The 27,838-nt window shown below is 50.4% G+C and overlaps 7 protein-coding genes across 7 annotated transcripts; 2 read left to right on the top strand and 5 right to left on the bottom strand.

Moving 5' to 3' along the window:
* Positions 1 to 16: 16 nt before the first annotated feature.
* On the top strand, positions 17 to 1,429 carry FOBCDRAFT_245927 (uncharacterized protein; the record flags this gene model as incomplete). Its single annotated transcript, XM_031193600.2, has 5 exons — positions 17 to 197; positions 250 to 306; positions 353 to 423; positions 475 to 854; positions 904 to 1,429. The coding sequence occupies 5 exons, from the start codon at positions 17 to 19 to the stop codon at positions 1,427 to 1,429; spliced, it is 1,215 nt and encodes a 404-aa protein (XP_031030221.2).
* A 135-nt stretch (positions 1,430 to 1,564) lies between these two features.
* FOBCDRAFT_193332 (uncharacterized protein) lies at positions 1,565 to 5,673 on the bottom strand (the record flags this gene model as incomplete). The annotated part of the gene is made up of 10 exons (XM_031193599.3): positions 1,565 to 2,266; positions 2,315 to 2,985; positions 3,039 to 4,005; positions 4,053 to 4,100; positions 4,151 to 4,263; positions 4,434 to 4,666; positions 4,696 to 4,813; positions 4,862 to 5,167; positions 5,222 to 5,455; positions 5,505 to 5,673. 10 exons carry the CDS (start codon positions 5,671 to 5,673, stop codon positions 1,565 to 1,567), a joined length of 3,561 nt encoding a protein of 1,186 aa, XP_031030220.3.
* Positions 5,674 to 6,558: 885 nt separating this feature from the next.
* On the bottom strand, positions 6,559 to 8,707 carry FOBCDRAFT_234369 (amino acid permease/ SLC12A domain-containing protein). Its single transcript, XM_031193596.3, has 5 exons — positions 8,341 to 8,707; positions 8,069 to 8,230; positions 7,866 to 8,019; positions 7,584 to 7,812; positions 6,559 to 7,529 (listed from the first exon to the last, which is right to left on the bottom strand). The coding sequence occupies exons 1-5, from the start codon at positions 8,574 to 8,576 to the stop codon at positions 6,595 to 6,597; spliced, it is 1,716 nt and encodes a 571-aa protein (XP_031030217.2). The 5' UTR covers positions 8,577 to 8,707; the 3' UTR covers positions 6,559 to 6,594.
* Positions 8,708 to 10,550: 1,843 nt separating this feature from the next.
* FOBCDRAFT_254538 (uncharacterized protein) lies at positions 10,551 to 14,682 on the bottom strand (the record flags this gene model as incomplete). The annotated part of the gene is made up of 2 exons (XM_031193594.3): positions 12,155 to 14,682; positions 10,551 to 11,677 (listed from the first exon to the last, which is right to left on the bottom strand). Exons 1-2 carry the CDS (start codon positions 14,646 to 14,648, stop codon positions 10,551 to 10,553), a joined length of 3,621 nt encoding a protein of 1,206 aa, XP_031030215.3. The 5' UTR covers positions 14,649 to 14,682.
* Positions 14,683 to 16,672: 1,990 nt separating this feature from the next.
* On the bottom strand, positions 16,673 to 19,379 carry FOBCDRAFT_193325 (uncharacterized protein). Its single transcript, XM_031193590.3, has 6 exons — positions 19,181 to 19,379; positions 19,008 to 19,119; positions 18,885 to 18,940; positions 18,338 to 18,816; positions 17,383 to 18,287; positions 16,673 to 17,335 (listed from the first exon to the last, which is right to left on the bottom strand). The coding sequence occupies exons 1-6, from the start codon at positions 19,297 to 19,299 to the stop codon at positions 16,796 to 16,798; spliced, it is 2,211 nt and encodes a 736-aa protein (XP_031030211.2). The 5' UTR covers positions 19,300 to 19,379; the 3' UTR covers positions 16,673 to 16,795.
* A 960-nt stretch (positions 19,380 to 20,339) lies between these two features.
* FOBCDRAFT_234365 (sarcosine oxidase) lies at positions 20,340 to 22,084 on the bottom strand. Its single transcript, XM_031193589.3, has 3 exons — positions 21,144 to 22,084; positions 20,842 to 21,085; positions 20,340 to 20,784 (listed from the first exon to the last, which is right to left on the bottom strand). Exons 1-3 carry the CDS (start codon positions 21,940 to 21,942, stop codon positions 20,520 to 20,522), a joined length of 1,308 nt encoding a protein of 435 aa, XP_031030210.2. The 5' UTR covers positions 21,943 to 22,084; the 3' UTR covers positions 20,340 to 20,519.
* A 3,681-nt stretch (positions 22,085 to 25,765) lies between these two features.
* On the top strand, positions 25,766 to 26,956 carry FOBCDRAFT_150327 (uncharacterized protein; the record flags this gene model as incomplete). The annotated part of the gene is made up of 1 exon (XM_054707828.1): positions 25,766 to 26,956. The coding sequence occupies one exon, from the start codon at positions 25,766 to 25,768 to the stop codon at positions 26,954 to 26,956; it is 1,191 nt and encodes a 396-aa protein (XP_054563803.1).
* Positions 26,957 to 27,838: the final 882 nt, after the last annotated feature.

Below are 27,838 nucleotides of genomic sequence, written 5' to 3'. Positions count from 1 at the left end.
CGAGTCGCAAACCACCATGGCTGAGGAGGTGTATATGATGGAGCCGCCCAAGGGGCAGGACAGATGGGAAGCTGGAAGTGCTGCGACTATACAGATCATTTTGGGTGCTTGTCTGTTTACGCTTGGAACGGTTGTTTATGGACTCCGGATCTTGACCAGAGTGCGGCTGCTCAAGAACCCTCTTCGTCTTGACGACTGTGCGTTTCTACTTTCAGATCTAGGGTTCAATCGAGCTAACCTCATACTCAGTCCTCACTGGCGCTTCGCTTATAGCATGTTGGGTTTTTTATGCATGCACCATGGGCAGTAAGTCGTCCCATTCCTGTTAGCTCAGACATACTGACAAAGACAGTGGTTGCCCAGGGAGGCTGTGCTACAAACTTCTGGCAGGTCACTCAATCGCAGTACGAATCATTGCTCAAAGTACGTTTCTGAACTCGCTTCTTCGTCTTCGAGATGGCTAACGTCTTGCAGTGGACCATCCCCGTCAACATCTTTTACATGCTGTCCTCCGATCTCGCCAAAATCTCTCTTCTCTTCTTTTATCTCCGCCTCTCACCCGAGCGAACCTTCCGCATCGTCATCTATGTCCTGATCAGCCTCTTCGGTCTCTATGCCCTCATCTATGCTATGATTAGTCTCTTTGGCTGCCAACCCATCAAGGCTTCGTGGGACCTTGCCGCCCAAGCGACGGGCAAATGTGTGGACAAGTTCGGCTTCTTCTTGGCTGCGTCGGTTGCCAACGTAGTCATGGATTTGGTCATCTTGCTACTTCCGCTGCGGATTGTCATCCCGTTACAGATTCCACGACGTCAGAAAATGTCACTTTTGTTTCTGTTCACTACTGGTGGCTTGTGAGTAATTATTCCTACAGCGCACAATTGTCGTACTGACGTCCCCCAGCGTCATCATCGTTGCTATCTACAACTGCGTTCTCACCGTCAAGCTATTCAGCAGCCCCAACTATACCTGGGGCCTCGCATATGAGCTTTGCTGGATGTATGCTGAATTGACTGGCTGTGTTATATGCGCATCCGCCAGCTCCCTCAAGCCATTCTTCAAGCGAATCCTACCCGGCATCTTCAGTAGTCACGGTGCCAGCTACGGTGGACCATCTGGAGCAACAGGCGGGTCCAATGCCATCAAGAGCCGAAGACAGCTGAGTCGCAAGCAAGCCGATGCAATCGAACTCCAATCTGGAGATGACTCCGAGTCAGGAAGAAAGGTCACCGATGACGATGAGGCTACGCTTTGGCCCAAGCCACAACAAAGCTTCGACAACGGTAACCACCAAGTTTTGGTCACTGCACCAGGAGTAGGTTCTGGTGTTGCTGGTTCACGCAGGAGCAACTCTCATTACCACAGAAACGGCAAACCTGATGGTATCGAGATTATTTCAACAACAGAGGTTATGTACAGTCCTAGGTAGAATAATATATTTTCTTTGGTCGCAAATAGAGTCTCATCGAGCAATTCCACTGAAAATGAACAAGATGCAAGTTGAGCCATCAATGACAGTCTATTAACTATGACAGGCTACGGTATGGGCGTGTACCCAAGATATCTAAAGGCCCTTCCAGAAGAAAGTCCTGGGCAAGGTAAAATCCCCGCGCGTAATCTCGTCCTTGGGATTTGAGCTGGAGGCAAGTATCACGGTGTACTTTCCGGCTTCAGCCTTCCACTTCGATGCCTCCTGGCACCAGAATGACAATGAATACTTATCAAGAGTAAGTTCAGCGGTCTTGGTCTCGTCGACATCCACAGTGACCTTGGTAAATGCCTTCAACTCTCTGATTGGCCGTTGAAGAGAGCTGTCCGCGTGGTGGATGTATAGCTGCACAACTTCAGCACCCGCAAAGGCGCCCTTGTTGGCGATGTCGACCGTGACGCGCATCTGGTGATCAGCCGCTGGTGTGAACTCCTCAGGTACGCTGAGGTTCGAGTACTCGAACCTCGAGTACGAAAGACCATGACCGAAGTAGAAGAGAGGCTCTCGGTCAACCATCTCGTAGTATCGATGACCAATGAAGACACCCTCGCCATATACAATATCATAGTCCGCCTTAGAGAAGGTGAGGTACGCTGGCGTATGCTTGATGGATTTGGGAAATGTTAGTGAGAGCCTTCCGGAGGGATTGACCTTGCCAAAAAGGACATCAGCCATGCCATGACCTGTCTCTTGGCCGCCAAACCAGGCGTGAAGAAGAGTCGCCGCTTGAGACTCCCAAGGCATTTCGATGGGCAACCCTGATTGCGTAATGATAATCTGGGACGCGTCAGTCTAAGCATTTCGGCTAAACAAAGGTCAGCTTACAGCATTGGGGTTGGCCTCCAAGACAGCCGATATCAATTCGTCCACGCGACCGGGAAGTCTCAGGTGCTTCCTGTCGCTGCCCTCATACTCGAAATCTGATGATAACCCAGTGATAACGATGGGGACATCAACCTTCTTGGCAAGTTCCACGGCATCCTTGATACCCTGGTCTTCGTCGTAGAGCTCATAAACTCCAACGCGACCAGCGAGTGTTTGTGCAGTGCCAACGCCGCCCGAGAGGCTCTCATTAACTTGGAGCACCTCGAGGTCAAGTACCTGGCCCTTCTCGAACTCGCCCTCATAGTACCTCTCCATGGACAGGCGGTTGAAGCAAGGGGTAGAGTCAGTTTTTGGAGGCTGGCTTGTCCACTGGTCGATAGCCTCCTTGCCGTCAATGATGAGCTTTCCCTTTCCAGAAGTGCTGAAGCCGAACTTGAGCTTTCCCGACTCGTGGATAATGTACTTGGCTTTCGCTCTGGCGTAAAATTTGGTTGGGAGTGTCGCGTGGTAGCTCTCTGGAACATCGACCAGCTGCTTCTCGGCTGTAGTTGAAACAAGGACCCTGGCATCGGGGTTCTCTTGCGGGTCATCTCCAAAGATCTCGACAGACCAGCCCTCAGAATCAGACCCTGGGGGTGTATGACCCTTAATGAGGGGACTAAATCGGAAGGCTGTTTGTAGTGTTAGCACGTATGTAGTGATGGTGGCATAATGCGTGACTTACAATTGCAACCTGGAGTATATGTGATATTCTCCTCTCCTACAACTTCCTTGATCGCCTCATATGGGGTAATGCCATAGTAAGGCTCAACCTCGGCACTTCCACCACCGCAAAGAGCAGGGTTCTTGACATGATCTCCAATCAGTCCGAACTTCAGGTTCTTCGGGTTCTTGATCGGTAGTTTTTGCTTGTTGTTCTTCAGTAGCACTACTGACTCAGCCACAAGCTGTCGAATCAGGGCTCGTTGTTCTGGCGTATCCGACTGAGGGGGCTTTCCTGATTTCTCGCCCGCCTTGCACTTATTGACAAGGTTCAAGACATTCTCAACAGCTGTATCGACTGTTGCTTTGGACACCTTTCGAGAGTTGACCGCAATGCTGAGGCGCTTTCCTCTCCAATCTGTCGGTCCAGGCATCTCGAGATCCAAGCCAGCATTGATAGCTTCGGATGTGCTGTACGTGCCGAACCAGTCACTCATAACAAGTCCCTTGAACCCCCACTCTTCACGTAGGATCTCCTTTATCAGCAGAGGATCCTCACTTACATGAATTCCGTTGATCTTGTTATAGGACGTCATGATCGTCCAGGGGTCTGATCCTCGAAGGGCGAGCTGGAAGGGTAGCATATGAACTTCTCGGAGGGTGCGCTCGGTCATAACCACATTGTCCTCGATACTGTTGTCAGACTGATCGTGAGCTGCATAGTGCTTGACGCTTGTTGCAACACCTTGCTCTTGAACGCCATTGATGTAATGCGCGCCCAAAGTTCCGCTGAGAAAAGGGTCTTCGCCAAAAGCTTCAAAACCACGCCCGATCAAGGGTGAGCGCTGCAGGCAAAGTGTCGGTGCTAGCAAGACATGAACACCGCGGGCCTTCGCTTCTTCACCAAGAAGGCTTCCGATCTTATGGATGAGTTCAGTGTTGAAGGTAGCGCCCATTCCTGTAGCCGACGGTAGCATTGGACTCGGCATCTAGCGGTCTGTTAGTTCATGCTACCCAGACATTGAGGGGTACTCACACGAGTGAACGACCGCCGTCCTCGAATTCCATGAGGCCCATCTGAAGTCTAGCCTGTCAGTTTCATGGTTTTTCCCATGCTTTATATCTCAGACTTACAATAAGCGCCGGAATTCCATGCTTCTCAAGACCGGTCATCCGAAACGATCCCTGGCCCGCCAGAAGCTCCACCTTCTCATCCAGCGTCAAGTTGCTCAACAGAGCTTCAACATCTACAAAATTTGCTTCGGCCATGTTGACCGAGGTTTTCAACAAATGTATAATTACAATAGAAGAGATTCTCCATGGAATTGGGACAAATGCTGAGTTTTGTTGAATTGGTACTACTCAGCAGGATTTAGCCGTCGGCTGTTCGGGCCGCTAAAAATACATGTCCCCTCACGTTGGATTGAGGTATTTGGTCTTTGGTGACATCTTGGCATCACGATCGTCGGGGTGACTGTCAACCTCTGTTTTGTTTGGTGGAGACTCCGCTCCAAGTTAATAACTATGACAAAGTCTTTGTAATTGACACTAGTTGCGAAGCTGGGGTAACTGGATGCTGACAGCTCGGTGGCTGGGTCCATGCTTCGGGAGCGCACGCTCAAATACCAAGTTGAAGGATCATACTCAATCCTACGCATACTGTACATGTTCTAACTCACGCTGGCTTCTGTCCGATAGTGACTAACGCTCGAAACATTGCACCTTCTTCCTTGACTTCATTCTCAAACCTCTCAGCCAAGTTCTCATAAGTAGAGTCGGGTAGCTTGACACCAAGGGCTGTTACTGTCAGTCAAATTCTCATACACTTTAGAAGATCAGACTCACCCTTTGCGCCCTCAATGAGGCTTGGGATGGTAATCACGAAAGGCTGCCACGATAACTCGGCAGCCTCATCGTCACCCAGCAGCTTACCCATGGGCAGATCCACTGAATGGACAGTCACGTTGTCTAGTCCTGCTGCCTCGAATGCGCCCGGCAGTTTGCGAATGCAATCGGATCCCATGCCCATACCATCGAACATAGCCGCGATGAGGTTGCTCACATCTCTCCACGCTGGACCTACGTTAGGCCGATCTGTTAGATCAAAGTCAAGCTCGTGGACCTGCAGCCAACCTCCAGGCGCAACCGTCGCTGTTTCAAGTTAGCAGAGTTGCTTGATATAGTAAGACGTCCTCGTTCACTTACAGGCGAGATGATCAATGGCTTTCTGATAGCCCACCTTGGCAGCTCCAAGGATGCTGTACCTCACATGTGTCAAGTCAAATGCTCCAACAAGTTCGTCTCTAGGCAATTCACAAAGGTCATAAACTTCGAATCGAATGCCCTCTTCGGAAGCAGGTAGAAAGGCCTCGACAATATCAGCGCCAACGAGCTGAGCAGATGGAGAAACCTGCTTCTTCAGGTCTCGAAGCAGAACTCCTAATCTTCCGGTAAGTCAAGTTAATATCTTTGACAGTCGGAGTATTACCATCGGCGCACCCGACGTCGAGAATCTTAAGTCCTTCTTTATCCAGTGTCATTGGTGCAAAGACAATCTTGTTGTCAAGACATCTCTGAACCCAGGCATGCTGTTTCTGAAGCCGTTCTACCTCTCGGGTTATTTCCCAGGGATATTCAGCTTTGTTCTTGGTGCTCATTATGAAAAACGAGATCGGAAAATCTGTCTGCGATCGTAGTAGATTTGGCGATACTGAGTGTAGCGGCTTCTGTGAGGATTGAGCGGAACTACAGGAGGTCTTATATGCCCATGAAACTTATCGTACTACAGAAACTCCCGTTGGGGTTCACTCACTTCTCACCTGGCCAAGTCTCACTACATATCTCTCCGGGTATCAAAAAAATGTCTCCGGGCTTCTAGAAAGTCTCCATGAAGCTTGAAAGCGATAGCCATGGCTAGTGCTTATTGCTTGGCAAATATCGTAAGCTGAAATTGGCCAAGATATCACCAGGGTCCGTTCGCTGATGGCTTGATAGAGCTGCAGAGTCTCTTCCTTTCCCATCTTGGACCTGGGATTCATCTTTATTCACATGCTTGCCTAAATAGGAGCCGAGAATCGAGTGTTGGCAGTGAGTAGGTAGGCTCACGAAATTTCAACGTATCATTCGGCGTTTCTGGAGATCTCTGTTGGTGTTCAACCTCGTAGCTGCTTACCCCACCCCCCCTAGGGACCTGGTCCTAGACCTGACATACATGCCTGACACGTAAACAGTCAGGGTCTTTCCACTGTTTGCCTTCCCCAAGTTGGGGTTGATCACATGGATAATGTCTACCACTAAAGGTTAGAAAAGAGCTTCATCCGTAGCCTTTTAAAACAGGGCTGTTGTTTCCAAGTCAGCATCATAAGGCAAAGCACCACCAAAAGATCGAAATCTCTTACTTCCTTGAAAATAAGTCTCGACGAGAGAATAATAGTAACGCGACCTAGGCTGTAACAGCTTAGTTGACTAGGCCCTTTCTTGCAAAACCATCAGATTATAGTTCAATGTTAAGTATAATGAATTCAAGTGATCATAGCCAAAAAGGCAGTTGTAACATATGTTGACATCGCTATATACATTTAGAACAGATGATGCCACAGACGTCTCCAAGCAGGGCCGTTGGCAAGCTGCTCGCGATAAGCGTTGATGGTATCCCAATCATGCTCGCGACGACCGGTATCAAGGTCAATCTCGCTGACCTTTCTCCATCCCTCTCGCTTCCAGATGTATCCAACAGCATAAAAGAGGATGACAACAGGCAGAGCCAGGTATGACTGGAAGAAGCCTTCGGCAGTACCGAGTGATCCATCAATATTGGTCATAGCAGTGTAGAACTGCGCAATAAGAACGATGACGATGAGGACGAGTCCAAGCCAAGAGCCCCAGACTCCGAAGACGTGCTTGAAGGGGATCTCATCCAGAGTGTGACCGTGGTACTTCCAGGCTTGTCGGAATCGGATATGGCAAAGGCAGATAGAGCCCCAGGTAAACAAAGCAGCCAGACCGGACAAAGCCTGAAGCCAAACGAAGACGGTGTTTCCATCACCACTGACACTGATGTATCCAAGAGCACCGATGGCGATGATGGAGACAACAGCAGGAAGAGGACGACCAGACTTATCAATGAAAGAGAAGAATCTGGGAGCATAGCCCTGTTGCGCGAGAGCAACAAGAGTTCGGCTACCGCCGTAGACGCAAGAGACACCGATAGACAAGACAGAAACAAGGATGATGACGTTCATGAAAGAATCATATCCCTTGAGATGAGCGTTGGCGGCAGCGATGACGAAGGGAGAGGCACTAGGCTCGTTGTTGCTGGCGTTCAGAAGTCTGGGATCCTGAGAGTTGACGAGGAAACCGACGAGGAGAAGGCCAACCACGTAGAAGAGAGTGATTCGCCAGAAGACCTGCTTGATGGCGCCGGGGAGAGCCTTGGCGGGGTTCTTGGCTTCGGCAGCAGCGAGACCGACAAGTTCTGTTCCACTGAAGGAGAAGGCTGCAGTGACGAACACACCTAGTATCCATTAGTTTCTGAAGAGTATCACGGGACGGAGGAATTATATCTTACCGCAGAAGCCTCGGAAACCGTGCTGGAAAGCACCTGGGTCGTACCAAAGCTTGGCGCCCTGGTAGGTGCTGTACTGTCCATCAGAAGGACCTCCACCGCAAACAAGGATCACAGCGACGATCATGAAGATGACGGTGGCAGAGAGCTTAAGCAGTGCAGCCCAGAACTCTTCCTCGGCATAACCAAGAGTGCCGAAAATATTGACGAGGATAATGACAGCAAGGAAGACCTGTAGTATGTCAGTTAAGAGGCTCACGATAGCTTCATGGGAGTTGAACTTACGCTGACCCAGATAGCCACGCTAGTATGCGGAGCCCAGTATTGAATGACTGTGCCGCAAACTGTCAATTCAAGAGGAAGAACGAAAGCCCATTGCATGACATAGTTCCAACCCATGGCGAAACCCCAAGAAGGATCAACAAATCGGTTGGCATAGCTGGTGATTTGTTAGCGCACGTACTAGTTGGAAGGTTGGCAAAACTCACGTATAGAAACCACCGGAGACGGGATACATGACAGCAAGTTCACCAAGAGCATAGACGACGTTGAAGATCATGACACCCATGATCAAGAAACCAATAGTCAATGAACCAGGGCCACCAGTTTGCAGAGCAGAACCGCTACCGACGAAGAAACCAGCACCAATACTGCAAATGGGTTAGCACGGAGTACACCAGGCCAATATTAGCGCGTCATCATTTAGCAGGGCGGCAATAAGCCGGCGTTGCACGATGACGATGGAACGAAAATGACTGACCTGCCACCAATGGCGATCATGTTAAGATGACGAGGCTTCATCTCACGCTGCAACTCAGCGGTTCCTTTTGCGTAATCATCATGGGGAGCGAATGAGCCGGGAGTAAGCCCATTGCGCAGCGCCCACGACTGCTTGGGTCCATCCTCAATGGGCTCAGTGGTGCCCTGCTTCTCATCATATCGCGGTGTTGTATCCTGAGCCTCGAGGGCTTCTTGTTTAGGATGGATTTCCGACATGGTGAGATGCTTAGATAAACTTCAATGTCTTGAGAGTCCAATGATCGAGGGAATCAGAGACAGCGCGGGCTGATGGTAGATATATACGATGGGCTACTCGTGCCAGAAGTGGCAACACGGGGGAACCATCCCTCATACGGACCTAAATGAAAAGCGGAAGGTGGTTTCTTGGAAGGATGCAGAGAGAGATAGGTACCTAGGAAGGGTACGTAACATGGAGCATTGATTTGATTGTTGGTTTCACTGTTCGAATTGCTGTGGTGATCCGTTCCTCGAGACTGGGGGCTGCTCCTCTATCTCACGGATAAAGCGGCACTTTGCTCAGCTGGGGCAAAAGAAGTGGACACTCGAATGAACCAAAGCTTAAGCCACCAAAAAAAGGAGCTGGGGGGGAGGGGAAGGGAAGAGAGGGAAACTAGCCTATCAGCCGTTTAGTCGCGTGCTGACGTAGAGAAAAGAGTGCTACTGAGCGGAAGTTTTAGAGCTGAGGTTAGGCTGAGGCTTGATCTTGTGCATCCTCGGCTCCGAAGATATTGTCGTCGATTTCTCTACAACTCCAACTCCAACTCCAACTCCAACAAGGCATGTTTTATCTTGTGTTACATGTGAATGTTCTGCAGTCTGGATAAAGTGCGCAAAAAGGCTCCTCCCAAGTCTGGGGAAAGTGGCATCTTTGAGGAATCTATTTGTCATAGATTCAAGTTCTACCCCGGAATATCTCTGCTGGATCTGCGTGCGTGTGAAATTGAGCAGTTGGCAGCAAATGGCGTAGCACCTGTATCATTGGGGCGTGCCCGGAGCCGAGCTAGCCGGAAGGCCTCTTATCAAGCCGCCGATCCCGAGGCTAACATACGATGAGCAGTGGCTGTAGCTGGTCTAATTGGGCAGAGACAGTTGGGTTTATCTGACTGGAGTCTGGAGAAGGGATATAAACGGGTCTTGCTGTGGTAGGACCGACTTTGAGTTGTGTCATGGGAGGAGGAATGGGATGCAGTCATTTATAGAGTTTGGTTACTGATCCTCGCTCAAATCTTAGGTGAGAAATACGCACGGATAGATGGTCTGTAACAAAAGGACATGCCAGGGTTTAATTGTGGTGGTGATTATTTCAAGCACATCTTTAATTATCGTCAGTATCAATGAAGTTGAAGATATTGGAGATATTCCCAATTAAATCCGTGCTTGATTTCTTGGCAGGGCGATAGAAGCCTCTGACAGCTTGGCACCCGTGATGTTCATCTTGGCATTTGACAGGACAAGCATTATCTGGGGAAATCCACGACGCGTAAGGTATCTACGATCAAAGAGGAAGCTGTTACATAAAAACAACATCTTTAGCCTTTGGCATTTGATTTGACCTCCCGTTTTAAGGGTTCCGAAGCTAATTCCCATTAAACTCATCGCAAGCATCTCCACGGAGGGTCTCGTGTCGCAAACTGCCCTAAGTGAGCAGTTTGCACCGCTAATGTTACTGCACTCAGGGAACTGCCCCAGTGAACAAACTCCACTGTCTCGTTTCCTGATCTTCATTCTCAAAACGATCAGCGGAATTCATCACTCATCGAATCTAAACGACGATAAGGATTGTTTTAAACAAGCTCCATCAAACGGCGCAATGACGCAAAGGACAAGCCTTGTTTGCGTTTGGCTTGCATTAGTTGCAACCCATTCCTTACCATCGCGTGCACGATTCAGCAACGGCGAAACAAGATTCCACTGAATGACGTAGGCGATTCAACTGTCAAGCCCACATAAAATACTAACAGATAACGTCTTATCACCACTTTGATAAGCTCCTATCTGCTACAGCACAAACAACTCGTAGGTGAGTGTTCCGCGGCCGCGGAATCCATATCGACCAAGCATTATTGGATGTCACTGATGCCATGTACAGTCATCAATAGCTTAATCACAATGTTTATCTGAACGTGTTGGTCGTCATCTCGTGCTCATTGTATAGTTTCTACCAATGCTTCACTCTTCTGCTACGACCCTTAGAACAGCTTTCTCTGCCGATAGCTTCCCTTCTCTGCTCAGCTGAAAGGCTTCAGTAACGTTATCAAGAGTTCCAACCTCCCTCACAGGGTTTGTTTCAAGATCGCCTTGCTCTAGCATCTTCGTTACTAGTCGTAGGTACTTTTCCCAAGCACGTTTCTCGGCTGGTGTTTCGGGGCCTGTATTATCAAACACGGTGTATTCGTCACCCAATGCCCTGCCAAAGACAGTAAAAGCGAGCATGGACTCGGCATTGACATATGGATTGACAGTGTGAAGAGACTCTTTGTCGAGTGGCGATAGAGCAATCAGCTGAGATCCTGCGCTGTGAGCCAGGCAGCGGGCCACTTTCTCTGGAGAACCTCCATCTGCAATGTTATCGAGGGCATATCTCAATTTCCCTTCAGTAATCTCTTTGACACGTCCAACCCAATCTTCATCGTGGTAGTCAACCGTGACCTCGGCACCCTGCCGTTTGAGGAGGTCATGGTTCTTGGACGAGGCCACTGCAATGACACGAAGACCACTGAGCTTGCCAAGTTGAAGAGCGTACAGGCCAACACTCGTGGAAGCACCATACACCAAAAAGTCCACTCGGTCTTCTTTAGACTGGTAGGGCTCAGGTAACGAGAAGTGTTGATACATAGCTTGCGTTGCCGTAGCAAAAGCAAGTGAGATAGTCGACGCCTGCTGCAAGCTGATGTTGTCGGGCACGCCAAAGACGAGTGATGCCTCGATGTTCATGTACTCTGCAAAAGATCCGATGCCTTCGAAGGTTGCGCCATGGACCCAGCCGCCAACTCTCTGGCCTTTCTTCCAGTCAGAGCCGTTGGGGTCTTCGACGGTGCCGGCAAAGTCACAGCCTGCAATGAGGCCCGGTTGTGCTGGTCCATCCAGCACATCGCCTTCAACGAGTTTCCAATCACCAGGGTTCAGAGCCGCGTAGTGAATCTTGACAAGAATTTCTCCTTCTCGCGGGCTTGGACGAGGAACCGACTGGACAGACCCGCTTCCTTTGCCATCCGTCACGAAAGCTCGCATTCTAGTCATCTCGTCTACTGTCGAAGGATTCTCTCTCGAATCCCAGATGCCGTTGAGCGGGTGAGCTAATGATTCGTCGTGGTACGACTTATAAGACCATTGTTATCCGAGTCTCAATCCAGATGAATTGATAAGCAAATCTGAGAAGCAACGTTATGAATCGAACTATTCCTCTTTCCTTTCTGCTAGCTCTTGCATCGCGACCTATCATGTCCGTTGGGATGTTCCAGAAACGGCAGCTGGGATCACTATCCCTGTCAGCCAAGACAGCTCACGGAAAGACTCAATGCCGACTTACAAATAACACAAACTAATAGCAGATTCACCAAGAACAAAGTGATATAGTTGTAAAACATGATTCATTAACATCTACTAGAAATCATCGCTCATTATGCAAGAGTGAGCTGCCTATTAAGACTTTTCCCATAACATGACTTCTCCGCCATCTAGGAATTCTAGCATCACAAACCCTCTTCCCAATCGCAGAAACAACTATGAAATACCCAGAACAAAGGAGATCGTAAAGTTCATAATCTACAGACGAGCGGAGAAGCTGGCGTGCGAGGTCTGGCCATATGCGCTCTTCTCGGGCTGGTAAAAGGGTAGAGATGTGACGGTAGCCTTGATTCGCTTACCGAAGTACTCAATCTCTACCTTGTCTCCCTCGAGGACTTCCTTGGGTAGGTATGCGTAGGCGATAGGCTTGCGGATGCTGTAGCCGAATGCTGCGCTTGTCACGTAGCCAACGGCACGACCCTTGACAAACACTGGCTCCTTGCCGAGAATGACGGAGCGCCCATCGTCAATGGTGAGACCGCGAATGCGGCGAGACACCTTCTCGCTCGATCGACCCTTGAGAGCATTGTAGCCAACATAGCCATCCTTGCCAGGCTGAAGAGCGAACTCAAGTCCAGCCTCGTAGGGATCATACTCAGAGGTCATATCGGTGCCCCAAGATCGGAAACCCTTCTCGATACGGAGAGCGTTAAAGGTACTGCGACCAGCAGCGATGACTCCATAAGGCTGGCCACCTTGCCAGAGAGCATCCCAGAGTCGCAGACCGTTGTCAGCTGTTGTGTAGATCTCCCAGCCCTCTTCACCGATGTACGAGAAGTTGGTAGCAATGACGGGAATGCCAGAGATCTCGGCCTTCTTGACGGAAAGGTAAGGGAGGGCTCGGTCTGAGAAGTCGTCCTTGCTGACCAGCTTGATGAGATCCTTGGAGCGAGGACCCCAGACGCCAACGGCGGCGAGACCACCTGTGATGTCGCGGACCTGAACTGCTCGGTGAGGGCTGGCCTTGGTCTGAACCTTGGCCTCGCGCGTAAAGTAGTGAAGATCGACGGGACCGTTGACACCGAGATGGAAGAGATCCTCTCCGAGTCTAGCGACGAAGATGTCACTCTTGATGCCGCCATGGGTATCCAGAAGCAGGGTGAATGTCACCTTGCCAACCTTTCCAGCAACGTTACCCGTCGTCAATCGCTGCAGTAGCTCAGCAGCACCGGGGCCAGTGATCTCCAATCTTCGAATAGGAGTCTGATCGTATAAAGCAACAGCAGTTCTCGTCTTCCAGGCCTCAGCCGCCGAAACAGCAGAGTAGTATCGAGACGACCAAGCATCTCGCTCAACGGGCTTCCACGCCTCAGGCAAGTCCTTGAGAAGCTTCTCGTTGGCTGCGAAGTGGTGAGGGCGTTCCCAACCACCAGCCTCGAGGAAGTAGGCACCAAGCTCTTGCTGGCGCTGGTGGAAGGGGCTGACGCGGAGGTTACGGGGTGACTCCTTGGGCTGAAGAGGGTGAAGGATGTCGTAGACTTCGACGAACTGTTGAGATGTTGTTTCGGCGACGTAGGCGGGTGAAAGCTGAACTTGCTCAAAACGGGAGATGTCGCACTCGGAGAGGTCAATCTCAGATCGACCCGTGGTGAGAAGCTCAGCAAGTGCCTTGCCGACACCGGCGGATTGTGTGACCCAAACAGCTTCGGCGACGTAGAAGTTGTCAAAGTTAGGGGCCTGGCCGACGAGAGGACCACCGTCAGGGGTGAAAGACATGATACCGTTGAATCCGTGGTCGATCTCGGTTTCTCGGAGAGCAGGAAGGATCTCCTTCGACAACTCCCAGCCTGGTGCGAAGTCCTTGGGCGTGAACTGGAGGCTGGATGGCATGTTTCTGGAATCGACGTTCTTGGGGGTCTCGCCAAGCGAGGCTGCAACAACGGGCATTGGGCGATGGCCGTAGAATCCAATACCGATGTGATCACCGTGCTCACGGTAGTAAAGATCCTGATCCTGGTGACGGAGGATAGGTAGTTTGGCACCGTTAGGTTCCTCATTCTTGCCCTTCTGGCAAGGAACTGACTTTGTGTGCACGTATTGGTGAGCCATCGGTGTCAGAGGAACTGGTAAGCCAACCATGGCTCCAATCTCTACACCCCAGAATCCAGCGCATGAGATGACGATATCAGCCTCGAAAGTTCCATTCTTTGTGACAACGGCTGAGACGTGGCCGTCGTGGTGGTCGATGGATGTGACCACTGTAGACCCGTGATACTTGACACCAGCTGCTCGTGTTCGCTCAATAAGCTTCGCTTGAGCAGGACGAGCCAGTGCAAGGCCATCAGTAGGAATGTGAAGTCCACCAAGTACCTTGCTCTTATCTAGCAAGGGGTACAACTCAAGACACTTCTCAGGGCTGATGAGATTCGCCTCTATGCCCCAAGAGTAAGCATACCCCCTTTTTCGCTTGAGCTCCTCCAGTCGTGCAGGAGTAGTAGCGATTTCCAAACCACCGACTTGGTTGAAACAGTCTAGTGATAGTAGCTTCTCAACTGTGTATGTAGCCATCTTGCTGAGAGTCTTTGATGTGTTTGTCTGGAATACAAGACCAGGGGCGTGAGAGGTTGAGCCACCAGGCATGTCCAGAGGTCCCTGATCAAGGACGGTGATGTCGGTCCAGCCGCGAGAGACCAGCTCATCAGCAACATTGACGCCGACGATGCCAGCACCAATGATGAGTACCCGCGGTGAGGGTGCCATTTCTGCAATTATGTGATGTAGGTAAAGGGACGAGATGGAAAAGGAGAAGAGATGAGAATGGTTTCCAACACAGAAGCTTCTATTGACAAAGATCAAAGGTTCTAGTCGAAATATATCTTTCTATCAGCAATCTACGACTCCGCACTCCTCCTCACCGAGATCATCCTCAAAAGTATCTTGTCACTATGTCATGGTTACGATAAGAGCAACTAACATGAGAACCTCCGGTTGCGGGAGCGCTCACGTGATCGGTTTCGAGAGGCGGCGCCGTTCAAAGGTGGAGGGCGTGTGTTTATGGCGTTGTGTTTTCCGGGCCTGGCATGCGGGGGAGCAGAGATAACGGGACGAGTCTAGATCTATTTTGGTCTTGGACCGGGCATCAAGTGCCGGTCGACCCCGTGCTGTGAATGATAGGACGCGTGATAACGAAACAAGATAGAGAATAGTTTCGACGCGCGATGTCGGATCTTGCAGGCGAGGAACGGCCACTACCCAAGCGTCAGAGACCCATGCTTCACGGAAAAGGTTAAACAGTTAGACGCCGCTCGGTTGGGGTTGCATGAGGTTTTGCCATGGGAGGGGGATGGCAATCAGCTGCGCTACCACGGACTTGTCATAGCGAAGAGGAAAGGCTATTTTTACCCTTGCAAGTACGGTAAAAGCAAAGCAAAAACACTCCGAGAATTTTGGTCATGGGACCCTTTGCGGGAGAGTCACATTTCACGATGCCTTCATTTCGCGAGGGGGTCTTGGTGTCTCGCTTGTGCAATCTCGTGGCATTGAGACCCCCCCCTGCTATGTTTCTACACCAATTGAAAGCGACACGAAGCGCATTCGTTATCGTCGAGCTGTCATCGGTAGTCATTCTTACCGCTCATTTCAATGAGTGGCATTTGGTGTTGTTACCTTTGTGACCCTTCCCCTCCTCGATAGGCTCTTCGTGCCGTATTTCCTCAAGATTAACCCAATTGAGGCGACACCAATTGAGTTCACGATGGTCAAGGTCGAGGAAATAACCGGTAATAACAGCAACAAACCTTCCAAAAGGTTGTCCGACGAAGCCAATCATCTTCACAGTCAGAAAAGCTTGGCTTATTTGGTTGCCAGGCACGTTAAATCGCATGATGCCCCATTGGCCTACCAAAATTCCCACTCCAGAGATGGTGTTGACCCTGGAATTCCGGCCTCCCTCTGCAGCCGATGGGACTGAGTTGACCTTGACCTATGAATGAAGACCACAATTGCCAAAGGATACGAATATCCAACCGCCATGTCGTGGCATGCCCAAGTGGAGCGGTGAAACGAAACTCGACTCAGGTGAGGGTTTCTGATGTGCATTACCCCATGAAGCTAAACTCAACACCAAAAATTGTGCATCGTCAGATGAAAATCTAGACTGTCCGGCTGACCCGCCTCGCCTCTCCCAATATCGCCAAATTAGCCTCTCAGTCCCTCCCCCGCGTCAGAGCCCTGAAATATCCCCGACTTCCCCGGTTTACCCCAGGTTGTGTAGACGCCCGGTTTCATCATATGGAGACGTGTTGACACATAGAAATACTGAACCCGCGGGAGGAGACTTTTGCTTCTCTTTAAACCAAAAAGCACGGTCCCCACCCTCGACACTTTCTCATCCACTCAGTCTCTCACCTTGGCTAGGGAGGGACACACTGTGCATATCTAGCGTCTTCTCCATCTCCGAAAACCTTCTCTCCCCCGCATTTTCAACTTTTGCTTCGGTGTCTTCCCCAGAATATCTGCCCGGTTTCGGCTACCCCGGACCCCCAACTCGAGACGCTCATCGGAGAGCAGGGGACAAGCCGCCGAGGAGTTTTAGCTCCGCAATCAACACTGACGGGGCTTGGAGATGGATGATGCGCGGCTTCTGTCATTGTGGAGAGAAGACCTGCAACATCGCCCTGTTTTTGTTTGCTCTGTCTCTGGAGATTTGGAGAGAAGGATTCGGGAGACAATGCACCGTTGATCTAAAACAGGGAATGACAAGTCTCGTTATGCATGGAATGACGGGAGAAGGTAATACGCCCAGTCTTCTAGACGTCTCAATTAAGCAAGAGAATATTCTATCTCTGCTGCAGATCTCCACTACCCTAGCCTTTTTGTCCAATACCCAAGATCCATTTACCATACTCCTAAAAATGATTAAACATGATATTACTAAAATTTTCACCTTCCCACCATGCAGGCCCTCTGCCCTCGCTGAGGGCAGGTTGGGGGTCATCGCAGCCCATGTCGGCAATGTTGACGAACTGCGACGAGTCCGCGTAGAGCCATGGCGTAGTGCATAGCGTCAAGTTATCGTCCACCGGTACCTCATCGTAGACAGTGTCGCGCGCAGAGTCTGGACCCTGCGACGAGAGCGGGGCTTTGTAAGATAGCGTTGGCGCTTCTTGGCCGCCGTCTGCAGTGTTGATTGTGATCTCGGGTGCGCTGGCGACGATGATCTCCAGCGTGATGTTCTCATTTGCATCCTCGTTTGTGGGGTTTGGGACAAGGGATTGGTTGAGAAGACCAGCTGTCGGGAGCTCGTGAGAGTCTGCAAAGGTGTTGAACTGGAGAATCTTCCACATGAGAGGGACGCTGAGGTAGATCTTTGAGGGCATCCAGTCTTCAACGTCCATGCTATCAGATGTACCTGCAGCGATGCGCGTCATCTTGTCAAGATTGCGGTCCTGCCAATTGTTAGTGCAAGTTCATGCGACACTCAGAAAATACATACCAATGCTCTGCAAGCTGCTGAAGTGGGCAGAAAGTTCTTCAAAAACCGCCTGCACTTGGCAAAGTCCGTGTTGGACTTGTGCTTCAGTCGCGCCGCAGCAGCGCAGCAGTAGTACAGGTGCACCGTCGCCGCAATGGCAGCGACATGGCCGAAGAAAGGATCTGCAAGCGGTACTTGCTTATCGACGACCATGTCGATCATGCGAACGATCCAGGTGGAATGCAGAAGTGCCAATTCTGACGATCGCCTCCAAAAAGTGTTCGGGATGGCGAGGTTGGGGTTGTGCTGCGCTCCCACGATGTACAAGAAAGGATGGTTCAATACCGTCGGAATGACGTGGTATGTAAATTGCTCCTTCAACCACGGCGCCCAGTAATCACGATGCATCTTCAAGTCTTCGACCTTGCGCTCGTAAAACTTGACTGTGTCATAGCGATGGCACATGGGTATCCTGTTCTCGGTCTCCATAAAGTCGGCGAGAACTTTGGCGTACATCGAGTCATGTCGCCAAGGCTCCTTGATGTTGTTGTGTGCGCAATCGGAAACGTACTTTCGCACTTGACTCCAGACCCAGCCAAGATGAACGCTGGTATTCCAGATACCAGGCTCGTTCTGGTGTTGACAACCGAGATCATCTCTGGGGAGAGTCGGCGCTCTTGGGTCGTGATCTGGCATTGGGCCTCGAGTAGTGGAATAGGCCGGGCGCCAGATCTCTGTTGGTACGCTCAAAAGACCTTCTTGTCGACCGTAAGATTGCTCAAGCATCTGTAGGCTCCAGAATAGCCTCTTCTTGCGGTCCGACATGGGATCTTCCATGCCGTAAACGGACTCGACGTCCAGCATCGCAGAGCGACATAGTTGATGCGCAAGACCGAGGTGGAATTGGCCAAGGTGGACATTTCCGTCTACAAATGTTAGTCTGTGTGTCGCGACAATAAAACCAACAGAAACATACCAATAAAAGAGGAGTAGGAGAGAAGACAGAGACTCTCAAGCGTCGCAAGATCCACAGTCCCATTTGCGATTCTGAGCATGATGAGACTCTTCGCATTGTTGGCGTACAACTTTGCCTGATCCCCATTCTCAGAGAATCGCAACGTCAAGGCAAGAATGCTGCAAGCAAGCTCATCATGCATAGACCCAAAGTCTCTAACCTCGTCGCGCTCAAAACACCATATTGGCTGTCGGTGGCAGTACTCAAAGTACAGCGCAATACCAACAGCGATATCGGAATGGCTCGGTCGCAGAGACGAGTTCTCGGATTCGGACTTTACTGAGGGATGGCTTGTAGGGTAGCTATGCTCGCGCGTGTTTCGCACGCCAGAGTATGACTTTTCGGAAGTGTCTGTTGTTTCTTCGAGCGCTGAATCGAGTTGTTGCTGTTGGTGATGGTTTTGCTGGTGGTGCTGGTTCTGTTTTTGTTGTGACGTAGGCCTGCAAACGCCCCAAAAGTTAGAACCCCTCCCACTGTAAGTAAGCGTCAGAGACAGGAAAAGACTTACAAGCTTCCGTTCAGCAAAAAGTCAAGCTTCTCCTCCAGATGGGCCAATCTCTCCTCCTAATTAAAATCGTCAAGTTATGTTTTTTTTTTTTTTTGCGTGTGCAAAACCCCATGCACAACGTACCGAAGGACCGCTCTGAGAGGGCCTGATTGCCGGGGGATAAGAGCACGACTGTTTGAGGCGGACGCAGCTGGAGCATGCTGGCTTCTCGCCTGGGCAACGGGTCTTCTTTCGTCTGGGTTTCTCAAATCAGTACAGCTGTGATAGACGCGACATCGCAGTGTGTGTTTGCCAACCTGCAAGTCAGACAGGCGTGGTGAGAGCGTCGTCTGCCGCGGGTGCTCGTGGGAGGATTATTATTGTTGCTGCTGGTGTTGTTGTTCTCCTCAGTGGGTGACATTGAAGACCTCGACATTTTGAAGGTATTATCTAAGACAAGGAAGAGAGAAGAGGGAAGGGGAGGGAGGAAATGTCCCGACGAGGAGGATAATAATGAATAAAAAAAAGTTGATGGCGTAAGAGTTGGTGAACCTTGTTTCGCTCGCTGTAAAGGGGCCCGCTTCCACTAAATACCTTACCCTTGGACCTCTGGAACCTTTTGGCGTCTGCTCTGCTGTAGGATACAGTGCAGTTTGGGGTGGCTTACAGTTACTGTTGCAAACCCCGCACTGCCTACTGGTCAAACGGACTGCGTGCGTGCGTTAGAATAACTCTTACTCATGGCCCATGCGCTGCGCTGCTGATAACGCGGGGTTTGGTACGAAGCAGAAAAGCTTAGCGGGTTATCCAGGGATTGGATGGAATGGCTAAGGCTAATGCGAAGTGCCTGAAGAGAACAAGGGGGCGTGGATAGTGTGACTCCTGGTCAGAGATGAGGCCCACTGAGAGGGAAACGCAGAGCCCATCCCAGCATCCGTTGCAACAACAGCACGGCACGCACAGCACAGCACAGCGTGGGATAACTTGCCATCACGGCGTGTTTGGTCTGGTGATGTGAACACCACTACACTGTATCTATCGAGTTATTCCTCAAAGCAGACAAGGTGACAACTCTTCACCGTAGAATTCCCTATCTCCAACCATTCGGTCATACCGCTCGTTATCTTCCCACTGCCGACACAAACTTTCCACGTCCCCTGCACCCACCTTCTATCAGAGCTTCCAGAAATAACTATCTCTGCCTTCACCGAGACACACCTCGTCTGGTCCCCCGCCTCGCTCCGACAAACGGAGATCTGTCGGGGAGAGATAACGCGCTGTGGATCAATGATCACCTAACTAGCCAAGGGTGCTAGATAAGAGTGAGTGGAGGTGAGGAGAAGCCCAAGATACGCAAATCTCCATCTCTACGTAACTTACTCCGACAACGCAGTTTAAACATTGCTTGGCTGAGGACATTCTGCTTGGCAAAGGCGATCACGGATGACTTTGACCATGTCATGGTAGTAACAAGAATCTCAATTCGTTCATTATGCTCGTAATTATGCCCTTCAACGCCCAATCATGTCTCCCTTAATCCCTGGCTCGTCTCCCCCGCAGTTATTCCCCTCAGAGGATGCTACTCTCTCTTCTGTTTATTCCCTGATCTTCCATCCATCCTTCTTTACATGCTTCTTATGTATTGCTACCTCGATTCTACAGTCTAGCAGCGGGATCCAACAAGTCCCTCATCTCCGAGTTGGGGAACTCGCAGTTGAGAGCTGCATCGGGCCGCTCCCTGTCCCAAGCCCACTTCTCCTTGAGCTCAGGCTCGAGCTTGTCCTCGAGCATCTGCACCACGTACTTGCCCAGCACAGGGAAGAACTTGTATCCGTGGAACGAGCCGCATGTCGCGACGTACAGGCCCTTGGCACCTGCGTGCGGAGAGATGATGAAATCTCCACTAGATGTGAATGCGTCCCTGTAACATTCGGTGTCAGTCGGTCTTTTCTCGTCGTCATGGTGGGGTTTTACATACCAGCAGATGCGGTGCTTCTCGTACTTCCAGTGCGCACCCTTGCTTCCGAAGAACAGGCGGTTGGCGTTATCAATGTCTTCCTTCAGTGAGTTGGGGACCTTCCATTGGGCGTAGTCCTTCTCATCTGGTGGTGCGGAGACGACACGGCCAGGGAGGACTGCGCGGTGATTGCTGAAGATGTTGCGACCCCACCACTTGATCTCACGATCCTTGGTAGGTGGCAGACTGCCAATGAAGGGAGAGTCTGTAGCTAGCGTTAGTTGGTGTTCTAGAAGGCGTACGTCACCCGGGTATAAACTCACTGTGTCTATAGGTATATCCTTGGAAGCCAACGGGCATGTCCTTCATCTTGGCAAAAGACTGGTCATCAAGCGTGACCATGCCGGTAGTGATGCCAGCAGCTGTGATGCGATCACCGGATCGGAGATCAGGCAGGTTGTGGCGTGCAGCGCTGTATTCCAGAAGCTTGGCTGTGTATGCTCCGGTAGACAGGATAACTGTGTCGGCCGAGATGACCTCGCCCTTGGCCGTTTGGATGCCTGTGGCGCGACCATTCTCAATCTGCACCGTAGCCACATCTGCAACGGTGTACTTGACACCCAGCTTCATAGCCTCGCGCGTCACAGCGCGCAGAGAGTCGCCTGCAGCTCCCCAGCCACTGTTTCTGTTGACAAGGACCTCCTTGGCACCGGTGTAGTCAGCCTCCTCGTATAGACCGCCATACAACTTCTTAGCCTCCTCTATGGTGTAGACTTGGATGTCCGAAGCACGGCCGAGCTTCTTGTAGTTGTTGATGACATCCTGAGCGTAGTCGCTGCGACACACCCAGAAAACACCAGCCTTGTGAAAGTGAGGCATCCAGAGAGGATCAGACTCGAAGATATCTTGCGCCTCAAGAGCGAGGCGGCAGTAGAGGAGATCATCATAGTCTGCGCGAACAACCTTGTTCCAGTCCCAAGATGCAGCTACACGGTTGTCGCCGTCGTAGGGATCTCTGTCGACAATTGTGACAGAAGCATTGGGGTACTTCTGGATGAGCTGGTAGGCCGTTGAGACGCCAAAGACACCGGCTCCCACGATGAGGTATGATGAAGAGGCCATTGTAAGCGGTGCAATGCTATTGGCAGACAGGTATGGTGAGAATCGGTCTGTCAATTGACCTGTAACAGTAATAGAGATGATGTATAACCACCAAGTGAATTGATCGTGTATTTCACCCCGTCTACTGGGCCTTTTATCACCCCGCCTTGGAGACAGTGCCGGTCTCGGTGGCCACCATATTCCGGACGTCTCTCACCAAAAGTCATTTTCCGGGTCAGATCTGGAATTCCGGAGCTGAGAGCCGGAGTCCGGGTATGGGGTAACGAGAAACCCGATCACGTGAGGCTTGCTATCTTGAAGTTATTTTGGGTATCATCGTGAAGTCGTGATAACCTCAAGTCAGAGACGAGTATGGTACGATGGTCAGTATCTGACTTGATGAAATGAATATCACTGAGAACCATTTTTTAGGATGCCTTCACATCTGCATTGACCAACTACGTGTCTAGTCTCCCTTCTCATCTCCTCCTCCGCCATTTTGGTGACCTTTGTTCACAAATCACCAGACCAACACCATCCCATCCATTCCAACCATCCTCTTATCCCACAATCAGCTGGCCTACCCTCACCTCACCTCACCATGAGGTTATCCACGCCTATATCCAGCCTGCCCATCCCTTCATGTACGAGTTGCAAGCCAAATCCCGTAATAGGAAAAGCCTTATCTCCATATTTTGGGTTCTCCCCCGCACTGCGACTCGGTACCCACGGCTCATGGAGATCATTGATATCATTAGCTGACTCTTGTTTCTCCGCACGCAAAGATAACGCGTAACCCTAACATTGTTTCGGGCCTAGCTTCATGCACAATTTGCACTCGGCCAACCTCAATCGGCATCGAACCAAGACAAGGGAAGGGGCTGGTCACTGCTTCAGATGCGAAGGAAAACAGATTCACACTAATTGGGCCTTCAAGACTTATCTCGCCCTCTCCCAATGCCTCACACCATCTTTAGCTCGGTTGGTCCGTAGCGAAGTGAGGCTAGTAATCTGTCAAGATACCGCTGCGAGTCTTGCTTATCTTGATGCAGTTTGGTCCACTTCCCCATGCACAATGCATAAAGCCCATCCATGGTGGTCTCGACGTTTTTGCTGGCGTGGCAATGCGACGGATGGATAGAGGATGCCGGCACTCGTCATCCCTACCCCAGAAGTGATGAAGCCAGATGGAGGCCCAGGCACCAACACATGGCCAATGCTACTCTGCCTCGCGTCGCTAGTCTTTTCTTATCCTATCATTTGACCATCGAGATATCAGGGGATAGAGGCCATCGTGATGTGACACAACGCCCGGTCGTCGATACCGTCTTTGTGATATCTACAACCCCGGAGTGGCGCGACCGTGCTATACCAACACATCCCCCACGTGTATCATCAATGCCTTCGAGAAGCTGTCGTGATCATGCAACATGCTCAAAATGTGTAAATCCTGCCGATTTCGGTCTATTTCAGGATCTCGGTGTTATCAGGAATCCATCATCGGCGGCTAACGGCAGATCTCCAAGTGACGCGTTGAACCAAGCAAAGATGTTCCAAAACTTGTTCTATGTCAAGCGCTTCGCTCACTTCCTGGTGTTTTCTAGTGGGTTTCTGTTCACTTACGTAGATAGGAAGGAGAGCAACATGGCGTCGATATCTAGATCGACATGTTCATTGTAGGGTAAGAGTTGACGATGATCACAATGAGGCTCATCTCGCTTACACTATCCGTGCCTGAGCTTATCATTGTCCATCAAGCATATTGTTGTCGAAGAGGTTCAGGGTAGTTTCTGAACATTGCTTTCAACATCTCGCTCTTTTTTTGACCGGTATGAGTTGTAATGCATGGATTTCTTCGTAAGGCGTTTGTGATAAGTGATACACGCTTTTGAAATGTACAATAGCCGGAATTGCTTTACTAGTCACACTCGAGGCTTATGAAGTTCTCTCGAGATGCTGAAAGGAAGAAGAAGAAAGTTTTGAGTGACAGACAGGAAGCCAAGTGGTATATACAACAAGTTTCAACTCATATCCTTGAGAAGTTATTGGCCCAGCATGACATCTCTTTCCATCGCTTCATAACATACGATTCTTCCAGTGCTCTCGTACGATATTGTCATCAATCCTGTCTTGTGAGAAGACGATACTGCCAAGTTTGAGATGATCCGTGCCTTGTTGTTGACAATCTTCAAGCCAGAACGAGCAACTATTCAGAGAGCATCTCGCAACTTGAACGATTCTGATGTCATTTATCCTTAGAAAACGAATGATTCTGGACTCATTTCCCATTGTTACTCATACGATCTAATCTACGTTTTTTCTGCTCATTTGAAGGCTCATGGCTCGCTGTTTATGTATTAAAATTCACATTCCCACGGGTAGTGCAAAGTCACGATAGTCAATTTTACCATTGTCACTCATTTTCCAACCCAAAAAGTCCTCTCATTGATAGCGCCGCGCTTCATCATGAACTCTTGAGTGAAGAAGAGCAAGATCAAGCGGAAAAATCTCATTTCGTCTGGGGCTGCCCTTACTCCCCGTGGGGAGAATCAACCGGCGACCCCATACACGAGCCATCGGTTGATCTTACCACGAAATATTTCCCGTGATGGAGTTTTGAGTCCATTATTTTCTGGAGTCGGGGTCCAGGCCTGGATCTATCATCTTGGGTTAGCTCAACGATACGACTTAAACCGTTTAGCCATGCCCTGCCGTACCCCGGACTCGCCGGCACAGACCTACTCCAGCTCTTTACAACTCGCCTAAACTTGCTTCACCTTGGGAAATAATCCCTCTCTAGTTGAAGACTAGGCGAGTCGTTATCGATTTTCTGCGGTCATGTATCAACAATTGCAATCAATCGGTCTCCGCTGTCTCCATTTTGATTATTGACAATAATGCGTTGCAGCGATTGAGGATGTTGTTACGAAATCGCTGTGTCCGTATGACCATTCAGGCGGTCACTGCTCCGGCATTTGAATTCCATCAGGAACAAGCAACGGAGACATCAATGTTTCGTCACCTCCGATCATGTGCTCGGGTGCACTTAGACCGAATTCTGTTTCAGCCTTGTCCAGCGCTTCTGGAAATCTAAGAAAGCAGCAACTTGAACCGAAATACCAAAAATGATCAATCTCGAAGCTCCGATAAGGAACTGCCGGTTTCTAGAAATTCATGATCTTCAACGCGAAGTCCTTCCTCCGTGTCTGGGCATCTGCAGGTCCGGAACGGTCTAATTGCAACATCACCAAGACACGGAGGTTTGGTTTGCTTTGACGTGGGGGAACACAATACACCTCGCCGTGGCGTAGACAACAGCAAGACCCCTAATCGAGAAGTTGACGCGCAGACTAACACCAACTAGGAGGCCGTCATCTATGACTCTTGGAGGGTCTAATTGAGGCCGGACATGGCTTGTCAAGGGGGGTGAATGTTGCTAGCCGGGCCCCAAAGATAGCCTGTCCGATCATGTGATCGGTCGTTGACACCGGAACAGAGGGCCACCTGATTGCAAGCAACAACTCAATCTATCGAGACGAGACGGCATCAGGTATCAGGTGGCAAGGGGGTGGTTTCAATGTTGGCGATAGAGTATTGACACGCCCTGATTAGCTTCAGATGTGCCAGATGCACCAGATGCAAAAGAAGTATTTAGAAGACGTCTAGATCCAACCTCAATCGAATTATCATCATCATCAACAAACAGTACTCTACCATTCCAACCAACAAGACTTTTATATAAGACTTCGAATCCTTATCTCTTGTCTTCACATCTTCACTCTTCATCAAGATATCCAACACTTCCTCCTCCTCCTCTTCTCTCTCACACACAATCACATTCACAATGGCCCAGTCATTCTTGAAACGATACTTTGGCCTCGGCGGCTCTTCCACTCCCGCTGCCAGCCCTGTCACTGAGAAGAGCGCCGTTCGTGCTCTTCCCGCTTCATGGTACACCTCAGTCGAGATGTACGAGCTCGAGAAGCGCGCCATCTTCTCCAAGAAGTGGCTCCTCACCACTCACAAGGCCAGAGTCCCCAATGCTGGTGACTGGCTCAAGTATGAGATGGCCAACTTCGAGTTTGTCATTGCCAGAGACGAGGATGGTAACATCAACGCTTTCCACAACATCACCCGCTTCGGTACCTTCCCCATCGTCGCTCCCGAGCAGGGTGACCACGGTGATGCCAACACTGGCTTTGACCAGAAGCAGAATGGTCTTCTCCCCATCCACGTCAAGGTTGACGCTCGTGGCTTCATCTGGATCAACATGGACGGCGCTAAGACCCCTGAGGTCGCCTGGGAGGATGACTTCGACAACCTTGACACACATGAGCGCTTCTCTTACTACAACTTTGACGACTACAACTTCGATCACGTCTGGCAGATGGAGGGCGACTACAACTGGAAGATCCTGGCCGACAACTACAACGAGTGCTACCACTGCAAGGTCGCTCACCCTGATATTCCCACCATCGCCGACCTCAACTCTTACTGGGTCGAGACACAGAAGTCTTACATCCAGCACTTCGGTGCCCAGCGACAGGACCAGATTGACCGCGGATTCCGCATCGCTGTCACATATTACCTCCCCAATGCCTCCACCAACATCTCTCCTCACTTCTTCATGATCCAGCGCTTCGTTCCTCTCAGCCCTTCCCGCTCCATTATGCGATACGAGTTCTTCCGCAACAAGAACTCCAGCGACGAGGACTTCAACCTCATCACTGAGCTCTACAAGCGTGTCATGTCCGAGGACAAGTACCTCTGCGCCAACGCCCAGAAGAACGTCAACGCTGGTGTTTTCATCAACGGTGAGATGCACCCCGAGATGGAGCAGGGTCCTCTCTTCTTCCAGCAGAGCATCCGAGAGCAGCTCCAGAACCACCACAAGAAGGAGCAAGAGGTCGGCCACGAGATCTGGCCCGCTCAGCAGGAGGCTCCCCAGACCACCATCAACACCAAGGCTACAAGCTCCGCCAACTACTCATCGGGCATCGACATCCGACCAGCTCACAAGGCCATTGTTGTTTAGATTTGGGAATGACTTACTGATTGATTGGGATTACATGGGAGGATTTACAAGATAAAAGCGAGTTTTGCTCTTTTACACAAGATTGCATTGTTTATTCACGAAAGATTATGACCCAGCAGATGCTTAATTAGCTATACTATTGCATCCTGCAACATTTCTTAGATAGAAATTGAGACGTTTACTTCACAAAACTTCGTTGACCATCGTGACATGCTCTGAACAAACAAGCGGTGAATGCTCGGTCAAGAGATAACAAGCTTCAGCTATCTCGCCTCTTACCATGATAAGGCCTTCACACCACAAGGTGAGGCTGAAGGCGGACTGGGATACCGTGATAAGCCGGCATCTGATCGGCAAAGGCCGTGCTTGCAGTTGCACGCCCCGGACAAGAAAGTCCTTGGGCAGCTCGGCAGTGATATCACCGAAAGCTTAAATCGAGATTTCCAGTTGGAGACGAGATAACCCCTCACAAGAACGAGATAGACCAATCAGTCTACACCCTTCACCTGCACACCGTCTTGTTTCGTGTTGGAATGCTTGTGTGTAGCGCTAGTGATGCAGCACTTGTTGGGGGGTTACCATCCATAGACAGTTGCTGTGCTTGATTTACCGTAGTATGTTCTGATTCTGATATTGCACACCACTAGCTTGGGCTGCCAACAAAGAGTGCGCTGGTAATGCCTATAGCATTGTTACGTCGTCTTCCAGCCTTTCCACGTCACCAATCGCGATGAATTGGTGGGAGGCTTTTGACTATTGAACATTCCGCCAGCCATGACCAAATATTGATTTCCCGGTAGCTTTGACAGTAGGAGGTTGCCGTCGGTGATGGTTAGTCATAAATCGAGATTGAGGTCGATGCAAAGGGCACCGCATATCGGC

This window comes from Fusarium oxysporum, chromosome XII (genome assembly GCF_013085055.1).
Source record: "Fusarium oxysporum Fo47 chromosome XII, complete sequence".
Classification (NCBI taxonomy): Eukaryota; Fungi; Ascomycota; class Sordariomycetes; order Hypocreales; family Nectriaceae; genus Fusarium; species Fusarium oxysporum.
The sequence above is the reverse complement of the archived record's forward strand: the minus strand, read 5'-3'. Positions and strand labels throughout refer to the sequence as shown.

Bases quoted from the DNA above. Each gene is read 5' to 3' on its own strand.
- FOBCDRAFT_234369 (XM_031193596.3), bottom strand. From the start codon at position 8,576: ATGTCGGAAATCCATCCTAAACAAGAAGCCCTCGAGGCTCAGGATACA. The intron at 8,020-8,068 runs GTGAGTTTTGCC...ACAAATCACCAG, and splicing joins GTCTCCGGTGGTTTCTATAC to CTATGCCAACCGATTTGTTG. The intron at 7,530-7,583 runs GTAAGATATAAT...AATGGATACTAG, and splicing joins CGGTTTCCGAGGCTTCTGCG to GTGTGTTCGTCACTGCAGCC.
- FOBCDRAFT_193325 (XM_031193590.3), bottom strand. From the start codon at position 19,299: ATGTCGAGGTCTTCAATGTCACCCACTGAGGAGAACAACAACACCAGC. The intron at 18,817-18,884 runs GTAAGTCTTTTC...GGGCGTTTGCAG, and splicing joins TTTTTGCTGAACGGAAGCTT to GCCTACGTCACAACAAAAAC. The intron at 17,336-17,382 runs GTATGTATTTTC...AACAATTGGCAG, and splicing joins CAGCAGCTTGCAGAGCATTG to GACCGCAATCTTGACAAGAT.
- FOBCDRAFT_234365 (XM_031193589.3), bottom strand. From the start codon at position 21,942: ATGGCCTCTTCATCATACCTCATCGTGGGAGCCGGTGTCTTTGGCGTC. The intron at 21,086-21,143 runs GTGAGTTTATAC...CGCTAGCTACAG, and splicing joins AGGATATACCTATAGACACA to ACTCTCCCTTCATTGGCAGT. The intron at 20,785-20,841 runs GTATGTAAAACC...CGAATGTTACAG, and splicing joins GAGAAGCACCGCATCTGCTG to GGACGCATTCACATCTAGTG.